Raw genomic sequence first — 26043 nt, forward strand, 5'->3', positions numbered from 1 at the left:
TAGTTTCTTTAGAAAACTGAGCACACAATTGTGTTAGAGATAGAATCTAGATGGAGGTATTAAATCATGGCTAAAAGAGAATCAACATTGTTCTCACCCCTGATACTCATGTCGACATTGTATTTTGTATATTCTGTATATATTTGTGGATGTATTTTGAATTTATATATATTTTTTAAACATTTATTGCAGTTTAAAAACATTACTGATGTAAAAAAACAAAAACATTTAATAGCATCAGAAAATAAATATTATTAATAGCAAAGTATTGTTTGTTAGTTTTATTCCCTGTATAAATGTGAATTATTTTTGGAGTTATAGTGGGACAGTCTTCTGTGCCCCTGTGTTGATATTTAGATTACACATTTTTGTTTCTAACAGAGCAGTAATTCGTATAGATGCAGCAATTGTAGACCGGCTAGTTATGTATGTTTGAATGTAATATTTTTATTATAATAATAATAATATAATAATAAGCTTTAGAATTGCAGCCCAAAGTACTTCACAGCAAAAACATAACAATTAGTACAAGATTAGACAGAATGAGAGCATTTACAGTACAATACTCAGTGTTGATGTAAATTAGTCTGAAGTACCATTATAAACATAGCAGAATTATTATTATAGATGGTCATCACATCATTATTTGCAAACAATAATTAATTAAGTTGATATTAATTGTTCTCTCTGTAAACTTAATGGTGAAACAACCATACACTTGCTTTGGAGCTTTCATTATACTGTTATTTCTGTATAAAAAATGTTAGGTTTGCAGATCAGAACAACAGTATTATGATTATAATTGAGCAAAATTGCACAGTCACATAAGTACATTCTATAACAGAAAAACGTTATTTAAAGTTTTTATAAATGAAATGCAACAATACATACAAGCTATTCAGCCAAACACAAAGCCTTAAAGACTCTTGATGTTTGTACATTTTTAGAGTGGTGAATCCTTTTTTTATAATATCATTTATTTACCCCTTAACCTCTAGTGTTTGTTATTGCATTTGCTATACAATAAAAAGAAAGAGAAAATTAAATGGATGATTGTCACAGAAAATAATTTACGACAGGAATTCTTCATCTTGCTTCTTGATGTTGCAAACTGAAAAACGTTCAATTTTGCACAGTACCCTAAAAAAATCTAGTCCCTGTACAATACCTCAAATGAAAAACAAAGTGGACCATTCACTGAAACAAACTTAGCAAGTTTAAGGGGACGTCTTGAGAAAATCTAAAAATCTTTAGGAAGAGCGATATTTGATTGGGATTATAATATTTCCGTTCAAATGAATCGTCTGCAGCATACTTGGTCTAAAGCAAGGCAAAGGACCCCTTAGCTGAAAGAGCAGTATGTACTGCTTATGTATAAAATTGAGTTGCATATTAAATTGTGCCAACAATAACGTGAACGGCGGCAGAGATTGCTATGTATAAACATACCTTTTTATAGTGCAAACAAAGCTAAGCTATTAAAATAATAATAGGTGCGACACAATCCTTTACCACAGGTTTGCTGCACGAGGATTCATGTGTAACAGTTAGATTAACATACACAACATAAGTAAAATGGGATGGTTTTATTTACAAATAGGCCGATTCATCTTTGCTATTTATATGTTGGATTCATGTTACTGTATGTAATGTGTTTTTTCAGACATATTTTAATTTCTTCCGTAAAACACATTAACCTGACCACTTAGTTGTTTTCATACTTAGAGTTTGTAGAAACACTTAAGAAATGCCTCACAATGATCATAGACCGTCATCATAACATGCTAAAATGATAATCAACTTGAAAGCTTTCTCTAATCTGAGTTACCTGAGTTTTAATAAAAAGTGTACCTTTTTAAATTCATCCACTTATGCCAAACGTTTAAATATATGTTGATAGTTGTGGTTCCTGAACTAGGACAAGTCTTCAAAAGTAAGATTATATGATATGGTAAATAAATAAAAGTTGGGGAACCTCTGACCTCCCGTTAGTGGACTTTATAACGCAGGGCTTTGGACTCGAGTCACACATTTGAGGACTTCAGACTTGAGAAAATAAAAAATGACTTTGACTTGAAGAACCTGATAGCCTCCTACAGGCAAGGAATAACTTTGATTATAACTTCATTAACACACATTTATTTCTATCTTCCTGGTTTGCACATTTTTTTACTATTAGCCTTTGTTGTCAACTTGGTGAAGTGGCACTAAAAGACTGATAATGACTTTTTTGGGATCCAAAACCTAAATGTTGGGACTTCTTTTGTGATTTATATAACAATGACGATCTCTGTGGCAATGCTTGACAATATATATTTTAAAGCATTGATTACACTTTGTTTTCCATGAGAGGACATTTGTGGTGTTGGTTTAATTATTCCTTTTATAAATATGTATGATTGTTAGCATTGCTTCTCCGGGAACCATCACCTTACCGTGGTGGAGAGGTTTGTGTGTCCCTATGAACCTGAGAGCTGTGTTGTCTGGTTTCAAAACGACCGCATGAAAAAAAGGGAAAGAGAAGGAGAGACCCTGCCCGGAGGAAGCCTGAGGCCCCCATCTGGAGCCAGGCCCAGAGGGAGAGCCCGACAGCGAGCGCCTGGTGACCGGGTTTGCCACGGAGCCCGGTCGGGCACAGCCCGAAGAAGCTACCTGGTGCCTCCCATCCACCCATCCTGTGGGCCCACCACTCACAGGAAGAACCGCTGGGGTTGGGTGCACTGTTACACGGGTGGCAGTGATGGTCAGGGACCTCGACGGACCAGACCCGGGCAGCAGAGGCTGGCTCTGGGGACGTGGAACGTCACCTCTCTGTGGGGGAAGGAGCCGGAACTAGTGCGGGAAGGAGCCGGAACTAGTGCGGGAGGTGGAGCGCTACCAGTTGGATCTGGTGGGGCTTACCTCTACGTACAGTCTTGGCTCTGGAACCGTACTCCTGGATAGGGGTTGGACTCTATACTTCTCCGGAGTTGCCCAAGGTGTGAGCCAAGGTTCTGTGCTAGTCATGGAACGGCCATAACAAACACCATGTTCAAACATAAGGATGCTCATAAGTGTACGTGGTACCAGAGCACCCTAGGCCAAAGGTCAATGATCGATTTTGTGATCGTATCATCTGATCTTAGGCCGCATGTTTTGGACACTCGAGTGAAGAGAGGGGCGGAGCTGTCAACTGATCACCATCTGGTGGTGAGTTGGATCAAGGGGTGGGGGAAGACTCTGAACAGACCTGGTAAGCCCAAATGGGTAGTGCGGGTGAACTGGGAACGTCTAGAGGAAGACCCTGTGGAGGTTGGGGGCATTGAACCTGAGTGGGCGATGTTCAAAACCTCTATTGCTGAAGCTGCGGTGAGGAGCTGTGGTCTCAAGATCTTAGGTGCCTCAAGGGACGGTAACCCTTGAAGACCGTGGTGGACCCCGGTGGTCAGGGAAGCCGTTCGACTGAAGAAGGAGTCCTTCCAGGTTATATTATCCGGGAGGACTCTGGAAACAGTTGCAGGGTACCGGCGGACTGCCGTGGCAGAGGTAAAGCAGCGGGTGTGGGAGAAGTTCGGAGAAGCTATGGAGAAGGACCTTCGGTCGGCACCAAAGTGCTTCTGGAAAACCATCCGGAACCTCAGTAGGGGAAGCGAGGAACCATCCAAGCTGTGTACAGCAAGGGTGGGACCCTGCTGACTTTGACTGAGAAGGTTATCGGGTGGTGGAAGGAGCACTTTGAGGAACTCCTGAATCCGACTAACACACCCTCTATGGTAGAGGCAGAGCTGGAAGCTGATGGGGGACCATCGTCAATTTCCCTGATTGGAAGTCACTGAGGTAGTCAAACTACTCCACAGTAGCAAAGCCGCAGGGGTTGATGAGATCCGTCCAGAAATGCTGAAGGCTTTGGGTGTTGAGGGGCTGTCTTGGTTGACACGCCTCGTCAACATTGCGTGGAAGTCTGGGACAGTGCCTAGGGGGTGGCAGACCGAGGTGGTGGTTCTCCTATTCAAAAAGGGAGACCAGAGAGTCTAGATCTAGAAGTAGACCTAGAAGAAGAAATGTCATAACTGTTAAAAAGAGAAGATATTACGAAATTTGTTGTGTGACATGCAGAGAACTCGGAGAGAGGAGAGTCCAGTGAAACCGGGAGATTGGTCTCCTAAAAGATGATCAAAAGGAAGGACTGGCATTCTCCAATATGGGATGGACTGTTTTCAAGTCCTATTGACCCACAGCAGTCCGACTACAAAGGGAGGTGTTACCCCTTTGTTACCCCTTTGTTTGTCTTACACGTCTCAACCTCAGTGAAGAATCAACCGACCCGAAGTGTTAAAAGGGGACTGTGGAAGGAGGTCAGAGTCTCAATAGGAGGGTGAGTATGACCCTGTACCAGAGACTAAGAAAGAACCCTGCATCATCCAACCTAATCAGATCATGTTGTGGCACGCGGGGTATGATTAGTTTCGTCGTGATACTTACCATGATGATAGTGTTCCCACTTATCTGGTGGGAAACATGGAACCTGAGAGACTTTAAAGAGGACTCTCAGAACATGGCAACAACAGACTACAAGACAACTGATACAAGACATAGATCAAAAAGAGCAAGAGAAAGCTATGGATTAGGAGATGCGAATATGCACATACATCACGGAATAGAGGCAAATAATATCACATTCAGCAGAGGCCGCACAACCACATTAAATTTGATTTCTGTGACGTAATTTCCTGTCCCTCTCCTCTAATAACAATATGCAAAACAGATCAGGTGGGCAGATGAGCACATCTGCTGCACGGAGAAGAAAACACTCAGTTCCCCTGGAGTGGAAGCTGGAGTAAGGCAGTATGTTCAACATTCAAAGACGGATGAGGCAATACTGTACAAGACACATCAAGTGTACTGAATAGAAATTTAGCAATTTGCTCAAAGGAGCAAGAGGAGTGACATGTAAGAAAATAAATGATTGTGATCCATTATTCCTCACCATCGTTTCATCGCATCTCAGAGATTAGAGACTGTTTGTTTTAGAAGCTGAGGTTTTAGGAGCAGGTCCACAAGGACATTTAGGATAAAGGTTGAGGACAAGAAAACTGAAATCTCAAAGCAGAACCAGTAGGGAAAGGAATTAGAAGTTTCTACAGTTAGAAATAGAGTAGCATGGAGACAGGATATATAGAGAAGAATATGTAGCTTGACTGGAAGTTGCAGCTCAGTAAAGATATATAGTTGTATTGTGTGTGTACCAGCCAGGCCCCTCCTTGCTTTAAAGCCCAGTCCCATTCTATTTGGAGAAATAGCTCCAAGTTTAAATGTCTGTTAATAATGATGCATAGAGTAACGGAACCACCCAGTCCAATTTGCAAATATCTCCATAAGAGATATTCAGCTCGCAGAACCATAGCACAAGACAGAAATATGTGCATTGGTGACACTGGTCGAGTGTTTCTATGTTTTACCCATAACAGATGAAACTTTTGCAAGCTTGAACTCAGTTGAAGAGAAGCACAGCGCCTAGGAGGAGCTTCAGCTCCACAGCATACAAGAGATGCCATAGGAGCAGCCCAGAGGAGTGCCAGATGAATCCAAGGCAAAAGTCAAACTGGAGCAGGTTTTGAATAATTGTTTTTATGGTGGGCAACTACCAACAAGAATGTGGATTGGATTAATTACATTTATTGTATTTAACAGAGATTTATTCATTATTATTCCAGGACTCGGTGGAGAGATTATATCTCCTCACTGGCCTGGGAACGCCTCAGGATCCCCCAGTTGGAGCTGGAGGATGTGGCCCGGAGAAGGGAAGATTGGGGTTCCTTACTGGAGCTGGTGCCCCCGCGACCCGATCCCGGATCAGCGGTAGACGATGGATGAATGGATGGATGTTCCTAGTTGAGAAAGGAGGTGTGTGTGCCATGTTTGGCTCATCCTGGTGCACATTTATATTAGATAAATACGGCACCAGAGAGATCAGTTACCAGAGCCTTACAAGGATTGACAACATTAGATAAAGAATTAGCAGAGAATTCAGGAATAGAGAATTATTTTGGTGATGCTCTGGAAAGATGGTTCGGGAAATGGAGGTCTTCATCATGTTACTGGTATCTTCAGCATTAATAGATATATTAATACTTACTGTATGTGGATGTGGTTTTAAAACATGAATTAGAAGCCGTATGATAAAATTGATTGAATCCGCAATAACAAAACAAATGGTACACGAGTATCAGCCCCTCTCCATACAGATTTGAGGGTACGATATAAAAAGGACACGACGTCATCTAAGAATGAGGAAGAAGATGATGCACTCCGATACGAAGACTGTTTGGGAGAACTATTTAAAGAAGAAACCAAAGACACTGAACTGTAAAAGCATAATGATTCCGATGCTGAAAATCCTAAAGAAGTGACGTGATGAAGGAGCTGACCAAAGCAAGCTGGATAAAGACAGCGTCTGTTTCAAGAACATTTTTGATTATGTATTGGTGTATTTTTATTTTGTATTGTTATACTTTGTATAAACAGGAGGGTTATGATAGGAAAATACAGGAAATACTAATTGTTAAGCACAGCAGGGGACAGGAGGAACACCCGAGTGTTAAACACACCAGGGGACAGGAGGTGAACTGCTCAATCAAAGAACAGTCCTCAGTCGATTGAATTAGCACGTCTGATACCTGATCCTTTGATATATGCATATAAATACTAGGGCTGGGACAGTTGCTTCGGAGAGCAACACAGCAGAACTTACAACCTGTATGTGTGTGAGTTTGATCATCCTTTGTATGTATAAAACTCTGCTCCTTCTTGCAAGAATATAGATTAAACCCTTTTATTTGATTTAGATCCTGACTTCGTGGCGTTATTAGGAATATTTTTCCAACAACAACTGGAAACGTTTCATGGTGATATCTATTAGAAAATAAGATAAGATACCCTATTCACCTGTAGTGTAATTATATAATGTATGGAATTTTACAATACTTGCTTAAAGGCAGTTTTCTAAAAATGTGTTTTTTTCTCACCACTTCAGCACCACTTACTACACGTACACCAAACTTTCCATTCCTGTCTATATTCTGAAGGTTTTTACAGAGGGGTTTGTTCATAAACCATTCATATAAAACATTCTATTTCTAAAAATATGGCAAAACATTTACTGATTTATGGAGTGATAAGAAAAGGAATCCAACAATCCCTGTGTAAAAACCTTTGAATCTAAAATGTCAACAATCATTTTGAACCTCAATTTATCCAATGATCATGTCTCTGTTCTGGAAGTGTATACAAATGAACAAATATGTAATAAGATTATGCTCATTAGCATATTAAACATGACATTTCAGAAAACTCGTAACACAAGAAAATAATTGCCATAAAGTACATCAACCTGGGGAAGAAGCATGGTGATATATACATATATATTTTTTTACCCTATTGACATGTCTCCCCTTAATCCATCCTCTGATATACAGCCATGGAAAAATTAAAGACGCTCAACTCGGATGGATCTTTTGTCATTTATTCCACATATAGGTGTTTTGGAAACAAACAAAAAAAGTGGAGAGACCACCAAGTCTCCCCTAAACAGGATTTATTTTAATGCTCATAATTAAAAACCGACACAAAAAGGATGAGATGACAACAGTGACAAAACACAACACAACATAAGTCCAAGAAACAAAAAAACGTAACCAATGACAACATACAGGAGAAAACAGACGAGCTGCTGCGACGTCGTCACACAGGGGGAATGTAAGAATGGTAAAAAAAATGGTGAAGGAGAAAAATAAACTAAATAAAGAGAAGTGAACAGAACGCAGGGCTGCATCAGATTTAGACGGGAAAACATAGAAAGGACTCGAGGAGGTAAGAGACATTCATTGACCCGTCAACAACAATCCAAACCGATGTCTTTCCTCCTTTTTTTTAAATCAGGATTGAAACAGCAACAAAGAACAAGTAATCATGAGGAGAGCAAAATAACCATTCACAAAGGAAAATGCAGAACACCCGATATATATTTTTTTAAGCACACAGGACTCTTCAGAGTTACATTCCTACGTTCAAGGATCACACATTGTTCAAAGGTTAACTTTTTATTTATTTGTAAAATCACCCTTCAGTTAAGTTGGAACAGCTTCTTGCCAAAGCTCTCCCAGTGTACAGCCATTGTATTTTAAAGAAGTGCACTATAATAGCATTGGGTTTAACTTTAAATCTGACCTTTTATGTTCCATTAGTGGGTTACATTAAGTTGCCAAAGGAGGGAGCAAGGAAGTGAATGTTTTCTTACATTTTCTTGGGAATAAATGGTGTACAGTTTAAAACTCAGGACTGCTTTGGTGTCGTGGAAGAAGATTTAGAGGAAGCATATTTCCCCAGTGTTTAAAACAAACTAAAACCATTGTAAAATCAACTGGGATTAATGGAGAGGAGGGTGTTGATCGGGTGGCAGATGCTGAAACAAAAACTTGAATGGGGAAAATGTTTAAAAGAGGAAAATGTGTGTGGAAGGAACAGTGAAGCGACTTATGGTGTACAGTCTGTGCCGGCCTGCAGACATCTAGAGGAATGTTTTATTTCATGCAACTCATACCTGTAAAGCCGACAATCTTACTTAAAGAGGTACATTTACATTAAAAGACTCACATAAAACAGAAACAGGTTAACATGCAGGTGTGGAAGCTTTGAAATAAACAGCACAGGATGGCAAAAGCGTCGATTCATTAGTTTGCTTTTATTTCAATTGGATATTTCTTCATATACTTAAAGATATTTGATCACACTCGTTAAAAAGAAAGAAAGAAATGTGAGGCCCTCATGGATGTTAAATAAAGAGGGGAGTTTGTAGGTAGATTAGTGACGCAAGGCTGCAGTGAACAAGTCATGGGGTGGTCGGTGGGGGGGATGGAAACCAGCTGCTCCAGCTCTAAAACTTGCACCGGACTCAGATTCTGTGAGACTCCGACGCTGGAGCGAAGCCGCAGTCAGACTGAATTTCACCTGGCCCAATTCACACGAGTGGTGTGGCAAAAAAGTCAGCAGGGGACAGAAAATATCTTAGGCAGGGTTTTATCAAACATCATTTAACTGTCTCTGTCCTTGCACTTACTAAAGTCTTCTCTGCTGCCAGTTATAAAGAAAGATGATAAACAACCAATTTTTCAACTCCACTTTTTCTCTCAAACTGGTACACTGGAGAGCCTTAATAGTTTGCATTTTAAAGTTCAATCAGATTGAACCGAAAGGTGGAAGGTCAATTTGCAACAAGAAGCAAATGTATCTCGTCCCATTCCACATGGAAACTATTGGGAAGTGAAATCCGGTCTGACAGGTAGGTGTTAAACTGCTAATCCGACTCAATCTTATTGTTGGTTTTCCACTAAATGTCTTACAAACACAGTGATGAAAGAGTGGAAGCAATAGAGGCTGTGACAGCTGGAGGTTATGATGATTAGGTAAAAGTGGAGAAGAACTGAGGTCGGGTGGAAGCGACTGACAGAGGTTGAATAAAACTAAAGGGAATGTATCGTGTGAGTCAGTGTTTCTCCCTCCGAAAGGCTAAGACTTATGTTAGAATCAAATCAGTGTTTGAGTGTCGTATGAGATTGGACTGCATGGAGTAGCGTAGGTTGTATTCAGCCGTGTGGATGAAATTGTTATGGTTATTAAATGTGTGTGCGTGTGTTTGTCATCTTGCCGATGTGTGTGGAAGAGGGGGGGGGGGGGGGGGGGGCTCATGGCTGTTTCCTTTGGGAGAATGGCAGATCAGAGGTGAGAGGTCAGTGTCTCAGAGGGTCACAGTGGAGACGAGGTGAGGTCAGATTCGGGGCAAATACTTCTCGATAAATTCCTTTACAGTCGCCATCTCCTGCAAGAGAGCAAAGTAGATGTTGGTACAGAGGAGACATCAAACAGATGATACTGTTCTCTGATGGAACAATACGGAAACTTGGGATGTACTGAATGGCTTTTTTTCCTTTTTTACATTCATTCATTTTACAAGCTTCCACTGATGTTTTCAAATGAAGCTTTGAATGTCTGAAGTCATATTTTACGACGTCATTAATCATTGACACAGTTGGTGTACGCCCGGTGTTACTCTTAGACAAACCTGTCTAATAAATTAAGTTTTTATCCCTTTTTATCTGAAATTGGGTGGTGAACTTGATAACACTTGGTTCTATGTTTCTTTTGTGTATTTCAGCACGGGACTACCAGCTATACCCATCTTCAGACATCTTTTTCAACAAAGAAATTCTGGCGGAGTGTATTTTCTTCAAATTCAGTATATTCAGACCACTATTACTCAGTGCCAGAAGCACTTGGACTGATTCTTCACTGTTTTGCAAGAACAATAAGAGAGTTATCTTTTGAATGAGACCCAAATCATGCAGCTGGTGCAAATGGTTGAAGAGCAGCTTTCAATTTACTTTGGGTATGTCGTTTGTAGGTATTTTCGGATAAATTCGCCCACTTCCTAAGAGGTTAACCTAAAGAATTGTGAGGAAAATACGTAAATGTAATTTATGGTGATGCTAAACCGCACCGGCAGGTGTGTCCCTTTGTGTGCAGCAAGTGGGAGAGCAAAGTGTGTTTTTGGCCGCATTGAAAATATTGTTTTTGACATGCTAAACACCAACAAGTATAGATTTAGTCAGAATATTCTGCGAGATAAAATTATGATGTTATTTTTTTATTTTCAATACTTTTGGACTTTTGGACACAACGCTCTGGAGTTAATAGAAATATTTGGATCACACAAGTCTGAAAAGATCCTACGTACCACTGGAATCGAACTGTACACATCGTATAATACTGATCATATTAGTATAGCAGAATCTTTATCTGCAACTGTGAACAAATATCAGGTTTAAACACCATGAATAGATGAAGCTGCGCAGCATTCAAATGTTACTTCAGAATTTGAATCCAACATTCAATGAAGCTTCAAACTATTCAGTACAGCCCTAACTGTGAGCACAATAAACAGGAAAACAGCTCGTCTAAAAAATATATAAGGAAAAAGTAAGTTTTGAAGAGTGGCTTTAGCAAGATAAGCCTACAAAATATAGATTTGCAAAGTGAGAGGGAATATTTCAAGTTTCTGGAAATGAAAGCCCACTTTCTTTTCTGTAAAAATTATTTTTGGTGCCGGCAGGTGGCGCACTATCAAAGCTTGTAAGGGCATGAGAGTCTACTGTGTGAATAATCAGAAACGGTGTTAGAAAATATCTGGTTCAAATCTGCTCTGGTTCGAGCAGAAGCTAAGGTCAACACTTTGTAGAAACCTGGTAGCACTTTCAGCTTTCTGAACTGAAAGAAAAACTCTTAAAAGTCCAAATGAAAAGTGTTTTTACAAACTGATTTAGCCACGCACGCACGCACGCACACGCGCGCACGCACACGCACACGCACGCACGCACGCACACACGCACGTACAGTACCTGAGGGGAGGAGCTGTGAAGGAGCCCTGGGTAGGATCTGAAGGTGATCATCTGAGGGTTGACTATGGTTTTGAGTTTTTCTGCCGTCATGGCACCAAACTGCACTGGGATCATGCTGTCCATCTCACCGTGGCACTGCAGGATCGGGATGTTCTTGTGGCCGCTTGAAGCCTGCAGGACAGACACAACACCGACTTAAACAATGTCCACAGTAAGCTGCATCTGTTCAGAGAACGTTGAGTTTAATACAAACAGTAAAAGCACCTCATCTCAGCAGAAAATCTTCTACTTATGTCAATGGAAAGAAACAACGGTTCCCACCTCCAAAATGCAGCTACGTAATCTAACTAGTACATTTGGAAAGGATAAGACATGTCCTTAAAGGTCAGAGACTGGCAACCTCTTATATCACACCTTGCACATAGAAGTTCCTGAGTTGTAATTTTGTAAACTTGTAAGAGTAAGAGGGAACATAAAGGTAGAAATCTATGTTCCAAAATGATCAATGGCCCATGTACCATGTACCCATGTGTTATCTGGTCCTTGGGAAGTATGTTTTATTGTGAAGCAGATTAAGGGGAAATAATATTATTTTTATTGCATGACAAAATGAGTCTCCATCTTGGCGAACACGTGAAGCACATGTATGGACAAAATGAGTCGATAAAAAAAATAAGCAATCAATGGTCCTAGCCTGCCATATCCGAGTTATGTTCCTATTCTTAAGATTTATTTTATATCTCTTTTATTTAGTATATACACACACACATTTATTTTATCCTCGTCCTTTTTTGGAAAAAAACCTCTTTTCTCCCATCTCAAAATACAATCATATAAATTTGATATTGTCTGTTCTATTTCTGTAAATGTACATTAATATAATTTTATAATTCTTTCATATAAACGGAAAGGAGCATTGACACAACAATCTTCTTTGGCTTAATAAAAATATTTAACATAAATAAACATAATTTAACGTTAGAAAAAGAAAAGTAAAGCAGCCCGTTTAACATTTGAGATGAAACAAGGAGGCAGAAGAACCATCTAACTTCTCCTCCGTAAAGCTGTGACTGTACCGATGGGAAACTCCTGTGAAGTGGTAGCCAGCAGCTGAGGGCCACGACGCCAGCCAACTGATGCTGGCAGGTCAAGGCGGTATACAAGGACAAGGCCCCACCCTGAGGAGGAATGCAGGAAGTAGACAGAGAAGTTTATTACATGCAATATTAATTCACATTTCTTAATATATTGAGTTACAGATATTACTCTTATGGAATATAACACAATGCTTAAGATATGAAGTCCAACCTGAGAGAAGCCACCGAGCATTATGCGGTGAGGGGGGATCCCATTTTTGACCTCATGTTCGATTATGGCCTTGACTAGAGGAAAGAAGAACAAATACATTATTCAACATATCAGAGACAATATGCAGGGTAAGTGCAGCAAAACCTTTTTCAAGCACTTTCAAGGGACATAAACCAAAAAAATGTCAAATGAATGCAATTCAAAGTTTACTGAATTAATTTATACCCACAGCAATCAATGTATAGTGACACCTTTTACTTTACCAGCTGTTCATTTTAACTTTGAATGTTTTGATCATGATCATTTAATGATTGCTAAGATTAAGGACTAATCTCGCTATGAATGAGTGAACATAAGAAAATAACTTTTATTTTTATACGTTTAATGGTGTCAAAGAACATGCAGCCTCTCACAGCATCAAATGAACACACTTCTCTAATTATCCCTGAAGAATATTTACAATAGAAGAGTTTAAGGCTCATGGCGACTCATTTAGTTCCTTTACTTTCTAGTTTAGGTCGGGTGTGAGACCCAGGAGACAACAAACAGACATGATGACGGGATTGTTTAATTTCAATTATTAAACAAGGTATTTGGTTTACATGAGTGATTGTGTAGAGCAGGGGTGGGGAACCTCCGGCTTCCGGGCCGTATACGGCCCGCGAGACCATTTGACCCAGCCCTCGAGGTAATTCATAAACACACGCAAAGAAATCCACTAGAAAACAAAACTAAAAAATCTAGACAGCAATAGACGGGCAATTGACTATTTTTCCTGGCCACGGTCGGGGTTAATGAACACAACACGACTGGAACGTGTCATCACGTGGTCATGTCATGTCAAAAAGCTTCAGTATTAAATGAGACGGTCATTGACATCAGCAAACGCAGCACGGTGAGTGTAAAACAGAGAAAGGTGGACGCGGAATGTCGCACTTTCCAGGAGAAACGGACGAACGATTATTTCTTTGTGGAAGTAAAAGGCCAGTGTGTCTAGTTTGTGCGGGCGTCATTACACCTCGAGACATGACAAATTGCACGAGCTGAGAGGACGAGTGCGTTTGGATAAAGTTAACGCTCTTCGGCGGAGTTTGGCCCAACAAGCAGCTCTCTGCAGAGCGGAACATAACAAACATGACAGATAGAGAGGGAGACCACCACACCAAGAACAGACTGTTCCACCACTGCTGTGTAATTATCACTGCCATGTGCAATATTCACTTTGTTTTCTATCAACCACTTGGTACTTATATTATTTTTTTATTCCATTTAATTATTGTGTACTGCCTTTTTACTTCACATGTTCTTTTGCTGTGACGAGATACATTTCCCCGTTGTGAGACTAATAAAGGATTGTCGATTTCTGATAAAACAGAAAGATACATGGATAAAACAGTTGCTTTTTTGCATTTAGTATAAAAGAAAAGTGAAATGAATGGGCTGCAAAATGTGCAGAGGTTATGAGTTCAATAATTAGTATGGCCCTCGAAGGATGTTGTAAAAAATAAAATGGCGCCTGTTGTAGAGGAAACGCCAGATTCAGTAGAAAATCAAGCATTTTTTAAGGAGTATATTCCAATTCAAAGATATTCTAACCTTGAAAACATAACGGTTGAAATGAAGCGCTTTTCTAAACTTTCAAGACTTTGAACGGACCCTGAACATATAATGTCAAACAAACCCTTCCCTGTCACCTGTTATTCTGTACTTAAAGGAGTAGTTGTGCTGTCCGACCACCAGGAGGTGCTTCAGATCTTTAACACATTTCTGTCTGTTAGGAAGTCAAGATAGAAAACTAAAGGCCTGAAATTAATTTGTTTGTACAAAGTGTTTTCCATTTTTTTTGCTTTATCTACAAACAATTTTGCGACCCCCTGCAGTACCTATGGGTCGCGGACCCCCTGGGGGTCGCGGACCTATGGTCTAAAGGCAAAAGTGTTTATAGGAGTTCTCAAAAAGGCAACACTTAAAGATGGGGTGAAAAGCCATCCATCAGAGGGGGTGAGATGCAATAATCATGTAAATATGAATATAAAGCTGCACACTTTCAGACAAACTCACTGTTGTCTGCTGCCTTCTTGATTCCAGATTCGTCCTCCTGGGAGTCAGGGCTGAGACCCTTGAGGTCAAACCTGCACACATGAAGAGGCGAGCGTTTAAGGGAATCAATAGATACAATTGCAGCGTTGTCAATGCCGGTATGGGAGCCTATTGTGGTTTCCAGGGAAACAATAGCATCCAGTGTTGAGCTAAAAGGCTGTTTTCATCACGCCAACTCACCACGCTGGCATCATCGTACTCATGTTGAGAGTGACGGGGATCGGGGGCCTGCGAGGGGAAAGAGGGAGGGAGAGAAATGTAAACACGACAGTGAGTGTAGGAGATCAGCAGCAGCTAAGTGCTTGTGTATTGATTCATTGACGAGTCAAGATTATAGATAAATCATTGTTTTGAAGCAGATTTTGCATTCTGACATTCAAATTTGCTTTAAAAAAAAAAGAAAAGAGCTAGAAACTGTATTTGTTCACAGGTTACTTCACTAGACACAACCACGCAAAGAAAAATATGTTAGTTTTCCTCCCTGTCGACAAGCAGAAGCAGAAGATGGAATCGGAGAAAGAAGAAGAAAAAGAAAACGTACGCGTGGGGGCAGATGAACTTGACATGAGGCAGCTGGATCCCTGTCAAAGTGTCGGCCCACCCATGCCTGAAAGAAAGAAAGAGAAAGAAACTGTTTCTCATCCAAAATTACAAATATGAAATGTATCAAAACCCAAACGTATCACAACTTAGTACAATGTACAACACAGAGTGTGGCGCCATATATGGCATATAAATAATAAACACTTCTACTCTTCATATCACCAGTAAACATGGTGTCGCCCAGTCAACCAGGATGTTCACATTCACCTGCTAAAGGAGGAACGTTTCCCTGTGCTCAAGTCCACAATCAAAATGGCTTTAAAAAAAAAAAATGACATTGTTTTCCACAAAACATTTTGTGAAAGAAGCCAAAGTGTCGCAAATATTAATTATTGTCTGAAGATTCTTTTATTTCAATTTATTTTCTTTTACTGAGGTTCAACACCCCCGTCTGGTATCTGTTGTGATGAAACAGGAAATTATTTCACAAGAATGAAGACGCCCTAACTATGTAATAAGTACTAGTGCACCTTTACTCTGATCTGTGTTATAATAATAATGACACATATTTAATGTTGAAAACATGACGCACTGACGGCTGCATGAACAGACATGTTCCCAACATGAACTAAAAATAAAAACACTCACCCTGAGTCTCCTAAACCATGAAGGAAGATCACCTGCAGTACAGATTAAAAAGATGGTTAGAATTACGAGCTCTCTCTATCTCACTCACACTCATGAAAACCAAAAGTCTTTCAATATATAGATATAGATATAGATATATTGAAAGACCTTTGGTTTTCATGAGTGTAGATGAAATACCAGATTATGTTGAAAATCAAAAAACATCCAAGGAGTATATTCAAAGTCAAGCATTTTCCTAACCTTGAAAACACAACAGTCAAAATTAAGAATTTTCCAAACTTTCACAAAATTACAGATACAAAGATATTGAGACGTTTCTGAAAGCGATCCTTCACATTAGACATCAATTGCTGGAGGAAAAGAAACAATATAGATCCTATTTGAATTTGGAGACAATTTATCACATAAGATCTTATAGTACACAATGTACTACAGGTAATCGTGCGTACTTGTTCCAAAACAGGGAAAAACAGGTGCCAATCTACAATTCTTGCCAAGATTAAGGTCTCACTGCTAGTTTCCACAAACGCTACTCCCTGCAAAGACACCATGAAAGGGAATAAAAACAACTTTGAAAGCTGGCAATGTACTGCTTGTTGGCTAGAAATCAGAGACTCAGCTGTCTTTGCAGAAATCAAAACACATTTATTCCATGTAGGGTTTGAGGGGAGCTGGGACAGTCAGCTTTGATCCTTGTGTTTAACAAATCCCAGCACCGCACCTGACAACATCTCATTTCATCGTTACACTCTGATCCAGCTGAGCTGAGTATCTGCATGCGTGTTCTTACTGTACTTGTAACCCCTCCTGCTACAGGTGTGGCATTTTCTGCCATTTTGCATGAAAAATTACCTCTACCATTATTCTATAATCAAAAGAGTTGGCGATTAGTTGCAGCTCGAACTGAGTACACTAAACCTATAAGGTGAGACTTGATGGAATAAATGAGTGAGAAAACAATACGATTTATATCATTTGTATCGGATCTACCAGCTTTATTAATTTTCTTGTAATATCTAAAAAAAGAAAGAAATTTGAGCATTTTGTTTGTTAACTGATTATAAAATTAATAAATGAAACTTTACTGCAGTTTTTACAAACTATTGTAAACAAACTTTTATTACCCGAAGAAAAATTCAGCTAGTAACTAAGTTTTAAGGTGAAATGATCCAATACAATCCAGGAAGTGCAGCTTTAGTAACAGATCTGAGTTTGAAAGCTTATCAGATACTAAAGCACTGCACGGCGAGTTATGATACCATGAAACAGGATTTCTTATGGAAAGTTATAACAGCTGCAAGTATTTCATCTTTTGTCGCTGTCGGTCCGAACAAAGCTTTACTCTATTAAAACCCCGTCAATCGATGCGGGTCACACTTTTGCAGGTTTCAATTTCATGTTTTACGTTAAAATCATGATGTCTTTCTGACGGTAAGGGCTTTTGAAAATAAGATAATGAATCTGAACAGACCTTTTGTTACCAGTTCACATTCTATACAAGAATAATCCAAGAATTGGGGTTCAATGCTTATTAAACCCAAGGACGCTGCTAAAACCTCTGTATAAAGAAATATTTCAGTTTGTTTTGCACTTTGACACTCACGTTGGTATTTTTCTGCAAAAACAAAATGAAAAGCAATAATTTAAGTTATTAAAAAATAACTGAACAATGACATCTTTGTGTCAACTAAAACATAATTGAGGCTCGATACTCAGACTTAATGATGATATGACAAACAAATGTTTATATATTCCTCATTTTTCATACATGATTGTCAATTTCACTCAATACCGAGTGTAGAGAGTGTGAAAGAGTTTGTCGTTTTAATTTTTTTAAAGTTTTTAAATCTAGATTGAAACTTTCTTGTTCTCAAGCACCTGCAACTAGGCTTAAATGTTTCTGAAGTCGTGGGTAATTATCATGTATTATTATTTATCATATACATCATTTTATTTATATCTTATTTAGCTATTTTATTTTGTCCTTTTAAACTGTATTGTTTTAGTTTGAATTGATTTGTTCCAACTTTGTATTGTGTTGTGTGATGTCAAATGAGTCAATCAATAACATTATCCCTTTAACATCAAGCCCTACAGAGCAGTGACTGTCTGATCTAGTTTTAATGGAACAAAATCTAGTTTTGGAAGGTCTGGCATGAGAGGAAGTCAAACTCCCATCAGCAGCGTCAAGGACACAGAAAACGCTCCATCATGAAAGTGACGTCGACACCCCTACATTAGTACATGTGTGAGGTTTTCTCATTTCCACTCACCGCCGCAGTCTCCTTCTCCATCCCGGACACCGTCACGGCCTCGGCGAGCAGCGGCACAGACATGTTGTTGCCACACATACACTGTGAGAGGTACTAGAGTAAGAGAGGACAGAAAAGGTCAGCGGAGAGCAGATCACGCAGTGTGGACGTACATAGAAAATGTTATGTTGTGTGCAGTGGGACCCCACAAAGAGCTTTATTTAACTAATGCATTTCATTTTTTACTAATTAGCTAAATTTCCACATGAGTTTGAGAGTTTCCAGAGCCTACATATTAACCATGAGAAGATGAAAGATAACAAATATTTAAAAATCTAAATCAAAGATCAAATTTTACATCTTTTATTCCTATAGTTGTAGATAGATTAGTCAAGACCCTAATCTTCAGGAGCATCTTCTGAATTATAAATGTTTTTAATAATATATCATTTCACACAAATAGTTTCTGAAGTCATTTAATTAAATCATATTAACTTATTTTCAGTTTTTTTGATCGCAAGGACACACGAGTTGTGCGAGCTCAATAAAGCAGATAATGACATCATTTCCAATTCCAGCTCAATATTCACTGCCTTCAATTATCACTCAATAAAGAACAAGAGCAGATGTGAAAACTTGATGGAAGTGTGTTTAGCCCTGCGGTTTGGCCTCTTATCTTACTATATGTAGTTTAACAAACTGCCTTACCCTCTGATTAGTCGAGGTTGTTGTAGTGATTCAGGGCTAAAAAGGTGTTTAGTAGAAATTATTTCATCTATATTTTCTTACATTATAAATATTCTCCCTAAAAAAGGTACACAAGAATGAAGCATCAGTCAAAGATTAGGAAAGTAAACTTGGATAAAGATTAAGATGGCATTTGTTTTAGTAAACATCATCTGTTAATGATATCGTGGTCACAAATCTTACAAAATAAAACTGGGTGTTCCATATCCACATTATTGATAAAAGGTCTGAGTTTTTTTTTTTTTTTTTTAAAGCAAAGTACTTTTTAAAAACTCCCAAATATTTTAAGGCCAGTACTGGCATCAAAAGTCCAGGATTGATTTAGCTCTATTGCCGATTAGGATTCTGTTAATCGACGTATCAATTAATCATTAATCGTTGCAGCTCTAAATACCATTATAATGGGAAGCACGATAACTAATTCTGTCATAATGTATAATTTAGTAGAATGATATGAAATATGAAATCTACATTAAATGCAGGAATTAGCAGAGCTCCCTTAAGCACAATAACTGAAATGTACAAAAGTACAAACTCTGAAACAAGTGGAGCTTATTCAAAATAGATTACTTGCAAACCCAGTAATGGGAAGTGTTGTATACGCTCATATCTGTCATGTGGTGTTGGAGGACTCAATGTTTTTCAGCAGTGACAATGAACAGTTACAACTCCGATGCAGCCATTCAGTCCGCAGACAGGAACAACAAAGCTGAACATACCACTTATACACACACACACACGCATAATGAAGCTGCTGCTGGACCTAAAACAGCAGTCATGGGGTGTGTGTTTGTGTGTGTGTCAGCATGTGACGAGATTCATTCACTAAATGAACCGCACCCCCTCCCCTCTACTGTACTCTGTAAATGAGCTGCAGACGTCCGTCCCTCTGCACAGTGAGTCAGCTATCGATAATAGCATGAGATCATGTGGTTGCTTTACAGTAAAGTCGAGCAGTAAAAGCTCTTCATAATGCCCTTCACTTTCTGAGGCAAGACGGGTCGGGCGGATCAGACGCCGTGCTGCCTGATTGGTAAACAGGTGATGAGGAGACATGGAAATGTCTAGACACAAAGGTTAATGTGTAAACCTTGAGCAGGATTATACTATACGGGTGTTAAAATTCCTCCGTCGTTATGGCCAATCAGCTAATGCTGTTCAGTTTGGCCTGTTTGGACTGTGCTCTTTGGCAGGTGACAAATCATCATCTGACGGTCAAATTCACAGCTAAAATATCTGGAAGTGAACAGTAAATATGATTTGAGCGTCCAAAGTGTGGACCCAGAAGGTTGTTTTTGCCCTGCATCGTGACCCTTGATAAATGAGTAATAGTTGAATAGTAACTGGGCAGGGTTACGCAACAGGAAATAGTCTTTCAGTGTTGTACAAAGTTCTCCTATGAAGCATCAAGAAGGAAATGTTAATGTTACATTTACTCCAGTAAATTTAAAGACTTTCAACCAGCTCTGTGTCATTGAGTGTGTGCAGATGAAGAGCGCCTACTTCACCACATTTCAGAGGGAAATCTTGTACTTTTTACTGTACTACATTTATTTTACACTTGTAGTTATTATCTACTCTTCAGATTCAGATGTCACATTTCAGATGTCTAGGATTTGTCAGACTAATTTCCCCTCTAAATTTCTCGTTCTCTTTCCTCTACGACTAACAATCTTATGACCCCTCACATTTATCTTGTGACCTTTTGGATTGGCCTGAGCCCTAGGTTGAAAACCACCCGAATTGACAACATAACTATATAAAGAAGTTAAAAATAGCTCTACTTTTAGCAGCTGCAGCACTAATTGATGCGTCAGTATTTATAATCATATGTCCGATATAATAACATAAATCAGTAACAGTGGTAATTTTTCGGCAAAACAAATATTTTTACTTTTGATACTTTGGTACATTCTGCTGCAATACAGGTATTTTGGAAACAGTGGTATTGGTACTTTAACTTAAGTAAAAGATTCTTCTTCCATCATTGAATACTTTGAAATGAACAAAATGTGATGCGATTAAAAATTGCAAGTTCGAATTTAGAGTTTAAATAAATGCAATTTAGCTGCACTCTGGCCCCGAGTGGGAACAGACAGATCCACATAGACAATGTAACCAAAAGCAGGCCGCACAATAAGAGGAGTGAAAGACAGAAAGAGATAAGAAAAGATGGAGGAGGAGTTCAGGAACATTGGACAATCTGTTCGAACAAGCTCTCTAAACATGATAGAATATGCAAATCACTTTTATACCCTTATCCCACCCCCCCCCCCCCCCCCCCCCCCCCTTTTATTGTTCAGCGGGTTCACAATGACCAACAACCAGTACCAGCACAAAACAACTGTGTGGGTTTTCAATGCACGCTCTAAGAAACAATGGCTTACTCTCTATGCTTCTGCAGGAGGCTGGTGGTTAAAAATAGTGTCACGCCGTGTACAAGCATCTGGTCCAATTCAGGTTGGGTATAAAAAAACGACTGAAAACAGGACTTGTTCCACAAATTAAATTAAATGTATGACTTAGAGTTTCTAACTGACCGTGCACTCCTTAAACAACTGAATGGATGCAGCAACATCCTGATTATTAATGTTTTATTTATATGCCATGATGGAAATGCACCAACTATATACGTTCACCACCAGACAAGGCTTCCAAACTAAATTAGTTATTCGTTTTTAAAGCCAAACATTTGCTGGTTATTACTGCTAAAATGTTGGGATGTACTGCTTTTTTTATGTTTTGTCATCGTAAATTGTATCATTTTGAACAGCTGGTAGGACAGGAAAAATAAATAAATGTATAAATGCTAAAAACATGGTACAATCGGTTGGTTGGAACACCATGTTTGTCCTGCCAGGGAGTTTTGTTGCATGCCCATCTCTCTATCCCCTCATTCCCTGTAATCTTTGTATTATTGTATGTCTTCAGAAATGCATCAAATGCCAATCATTTCTGTTACACGTTGATTTAGCAGCAAAAGTTGATTGATACAAATATCAAAACTGCATCAATTCGATTGACAGAAAATATTTGCCAACTATTTTGATAATCAATATCGTTATTTTTAATGCAAAAACATCTACAAGTTTTAGATTTCCTGCTTTTCTCTGTTTTAATATCATATTAAAGTGAATGTCTTTAAAAAAAATAATTATGAAAATAATTGCAGCCTTAGAAATATGAATACTGTCAAATGATCGTGGCTATCATGTTGCATTTTGACCATCATGGTACCTTGATCTTTTTCTGATATCAAAGGCTGTTTTGTAGTTAAGCCATATTTATTTTATTGTGACAAATCACTGAATATTGTCATATGATTGAGTAACAATGTAATGCTCCGAGTTACTTTTAGGCGACATAAGAAAGAAAAGAAAGACGCCTCCTGTGTTGCAGCAGCCAACTTAAAGCACATCACGAGTCTTCATCCTGCATGACTCAAATTACATTTAAATCAAACACACACACAAAATACTGCAGTTTGTCTACGTGTAATCGTCAAACACACACAAACACCCGGTTGCTGCATTCAGACAGCCTTTTGCTCAATGGTTACGGATGGCTGGCAAACAACAGGATAATATGCGGCACTGAGTGACAGGCATCCCCCCCCCCCCCCCTTCCTCCTCCCATACTTCCATACACACCAGCTGCAGTTGCTCTCCGCCTGCTGCTGATGGAGGTTAATAGCTCGGCTACTAGCTGATGTAGAAACACACCGCAGTCAAGAGAGCAAAGTGAAAACAGAGATTAAACGGTTATATAAATATATATATATATATTTAGTTGAAGCAGAGGAAGCGGGGGGTGTGGGTGTCGAAGAGGAAGGAGACAATGAATGGTTGAAGCTTAGCTTTATGCTGTTCGACCCATCATCGTCCTCAGTAGTGATGGCATTCAGGACTGCAAAGCCTCTGCTGCCCCAAAAAACACTACTCCCAACCCTCGTGCTCGGCTTTAATCTCGGTTTATAGCTGGTATACCAACGCGCGCACTCACACACACACGCACGTACGTACACACACTACACACTCTACAATACACACGCTACAATACACCATAACCGGGGCTAGTGGTAGTAGAGCTGCTAGCTAACAGTGATTGTATTGTCTTCTGCCGGTGTCTCTCTCTTCGTCTAGCTCAGGCTAACGTTGTGATTCAAATTCGGAGCACTAACAATGGCCGCTTTTTAGAAGACACCTTAAGAAACAAAGGCCTCGAATAAAAATCAGTTTGGACTGGGATAAAGTGGTTAAAATTTAACACCCGCGGCCCGCTAGCTAATATAGATGCATTACACTTACCACTTTGCTGTCCCAGTTCGCGACGGAACGGAACTTCCGGTACTGGCCGCACATAAGCAGGGGACGGGGACAGAGCGTAAAGACGTCATCACATAGCAACGCCCTACCGTAGAAACCATTATGGCATTTTCTTATGCTTTTTTATTGAACGTCGTTTTTGTTTTAAATCCCTGAAATATATTAAAATAGTGCAAAAATAACTTCTAATTGATGTCAAATTGTACAAATGAAAAGAGTTTGAATGCAATAGTATATAATTGAAATTGAAAACCATTTATATTGATCTATTATTTGGTTTATTTTCATTATTCACAAATGTATGCACGTTTATATTTTTATTTTTATTTGCTATTGTTTTATTTTACTTTTTTTTTTGTCTGTTAATTAAACTATTTAGGCGCAATGATTTTATTACAGTGTTGTTCAGCCTGCCTTGTTGTTTGTGAATTGGTTCTTCAATAAAGAAAAAAAAAGATACCATCATGGATATATATAATAAAAAAATGTTTGATAGCTGGGTTAAAAATGGCATATTGTTTGGTGATACAATTACCACTTGACTAAAGATTTTGCAGTTGTCTTTGATGCAATTCCTTCTGGTCTTTTGAATACAATGCAATGAAACGGTTCGATGTGAATCCGCAGTTTAAATGTAACCTTATGTTAGATGATATATGCAACTACTACATTCACAAATGCAAATGGACTAAAAAGAAAACACACAAACAAATCTAAATAGAAATCAGAAATTATATTGAATTATACTGTACATGGACTGAAGAATAGTAAAGCAATCAAAACAGCAAAAACCATAAATGATTTTCTTTAATGTCTTTATTGCGTGTTACAAAGTATCCCTATGTATATGGTTTTGTCCTGTCCTGTCTTTTTGTCGAATTGTACTCCTTTGGTTTGTTTGAAGATAATTGTATGGCTTAAACATTATACAGTAAAACATTTGGATGTGTAATGATAGATATTCTTTAAAAAAAAGATGACTAATATGGTCATTCTTAAGAGTAAATACCATTCTCGTGTATTTTTACTTGAATACACACTATCGCAACATAACGTAATGCCAAACTTAGTTTGAATAACATTATATTTCCATTTATTTTGAGGTGCTGACAGCATTAAAAAATGATATTGTCTTCTGTAGATGACCATTTTAGAGTAAGATGAGGCACTACTAGTAAAGTTCTCCACATTATATAAATTCAATTACCAAATGAGTACCACAAATATTTGCATGGCTGGATACTACTAGTGATAAGTGAGGATTAACTTAAATAGTTTGACATCTGTGAATATAATTTGATAAACCTTTCATATGAATAGGAATGAGCATCGACACAACAATATACTGTATTCAATCTATTTTATGTAAAATATTTCAGAGCACTGTTAAGCATAAAACTAAGTATTCCATTTTTTTTTTAATACAGAGCTAAAACATCTTATTTTTTTAACATACGGTCCTCAGCACTGATCTTACACATTCCCATAAATACACTGACTGGCTACATGATGACACACTGCAATAAATTTCCCTCGGGATGTATAAAGTATCTATCTATCTATCTATCTATCTATTACTAACTAAATCAATGATGACAACCCCTTTGTGGAAACGCAAAAAGGTGTGAAGGTAACTAGATTGTTATTAGGAAGTTCATGGCAGTAAGCGTTTGGTTGAATGTCAACATGGATGTGACATGTTTGTATTAAAGGGAATCACAGCTCAGACCTCGACTGACCGCAAATTTACTTAAACTGACTGTGGAATTCCTCTCATCACAGAGATAAACCGAGGAAAGACATACACATAATTTTAGACAGTAGAAAGAAACCAATTTACTGTAAGGTCTAATCACACAATAAACCACTAGCTGGAGGAAAATGCCCAGCAACTAGTTAGTGGACAATGAGTCGGCATTACCAGAGCTGAAAGAAGTACTCTTTTACTTTAGTAAAGTAAAAAAGATTCAGTGTTGATGATTTTGATCACTTTATAAACTGCTGCTTTATATTTTGCATTAATAGTCAATATCTGTAATTAAAGCTTTAAAATAAATGTAGTAAAGTACAAAGTACAAAGTAAAACATTTCCCTATGAAATGTAGTAGAGCAGAAGTATAAAGTGGCATAAAATGGAAATAAGTAAAGTAACACACATATACTTAGATCAATTCTACCACTTGGCTTAACAAAGGCAAATAATGTAGTTTTATTGGCATTATATAAATGATTTGGCATTTAATAAGGTGGTGTATCCAGAGGGGCTTAACGTGTCTACTTTCTAACTGTGTATCTTTATTTATGAAGATGATAAATTAAGTTTCTTTACATGTTTATACCGATCTGTGTGAAGCTTATTATGAATCCAATATGTTAGTATGGCAACCAAAGTCTTTTAATTAATAAAAAAGTACCATCACTTGGTTTATTTCCAGCCTTTTGTGTTTTCTTTAGGAGCAGCTGTGAATTTATTGAAGTGGTGGATATCTTAAGACATGAATCAGAGCATACAGGTTAAACTGATAGCAACAGACTTTATCTGAGTGTCAAATGTTTCATGCATTTATTATTAAGCTTTTGCCCACATCAAGCCTTCACTCTTTATTGCCGTGAAAACAAAGCAACGACTTGGCACTTCCAGGCACATATGAAGCTCGCAGGTCTTCAGATTTCAGTGCTCAGTCCCAGTCG

At 38.5% G+C, this 26043-nt stretch overlaps 2 protein-coding genes across 2 annotated transcripts in view; both read right to left on the minus strand.

The window, feature by feature from the left end:
- Positions 1-7485: 7485 nt before the first annotated feature.
- On the minus strand, positions 7486-23399 carry lypla2 (lysophospholipase 2). The gene is made up of 10 exons (XM_029443004.1): positions 23335-23399; positions 18302-18394; positions 16029-16060; positions 15379-15444; positions 15018-15065; positions 14799-14869; positions 12738-12811; positions 12506-12607; positions 11430-11600; positions 7486-9853 (listed from the first exon to the last, which is right to left on the minus strand). The coding sequence occupies exons 1-10, from the start codon at positions 23386-23388 to the stop codon at positions 9803-9805; spliced, it is 762 nt and encodes a 253-aa protein (XP_029298864.1). The 5' UTR covers positions 23389-23399; the 3' UTR covers positions 7486-9802.
- Positions 23400-25279: 1880 nt separating this feature from the next.
- The window catches only part of pithd1 (PITH (C-terminal proteasome-interacting domain of thioredoxin-like) domain containing 1), a 5103-nt gene continuing 4339 nt past the window's right edge, over positions 25280-26043 (minus strand). Inside the window, exon 6 of the mRNA XM_029443887.1 lies at positions 25280-26043. This exon is cut by the window's right edge and continues 206 nt beyond it. The gene's annotated coding sequence lies outside the window, so the exon portion shown is untranslated.

The sequence above is a fragment of the Cottoperca gobio genome, chromosome 11, assembly GCF_900634415.1.
Source record: "Cottoperca gobio chromosome 11, fCotGob3.1, whole genome shotgun sequence".
NCBI classification, from domain to species: Eukaryota; Metazoa; Chordata; class Actinopteri; order Perciformes; family Bovichtidae; genus Cottoperca; species Cottoperca gobio.

Bases quoted from the DNA above. Each gene is read 5' to 3' on its own strand.
- lypla2 (XM_029443004.1), bottom strand. From the start codon at position 23,388: ATGTGCGGCCAGTACCGGAAGTTCCGTTCCGTCGCGAACTGGGACAGC. The intron at 15,066-15,378 runs GTACGTTTTCTT...TTCCCCTCGCAG, and splicing joins AAGTTCATCTGCCCCCACGC to GCCCCCGATCCCCGTCACTC. The intron at 9,854-11,429 runs GTACTGTACGTG...GCTCTCTTGCAG, and splicing joins TTCACAGCTCCTCCCCTCAG to GAGATGGCGACTGTAAAGGA.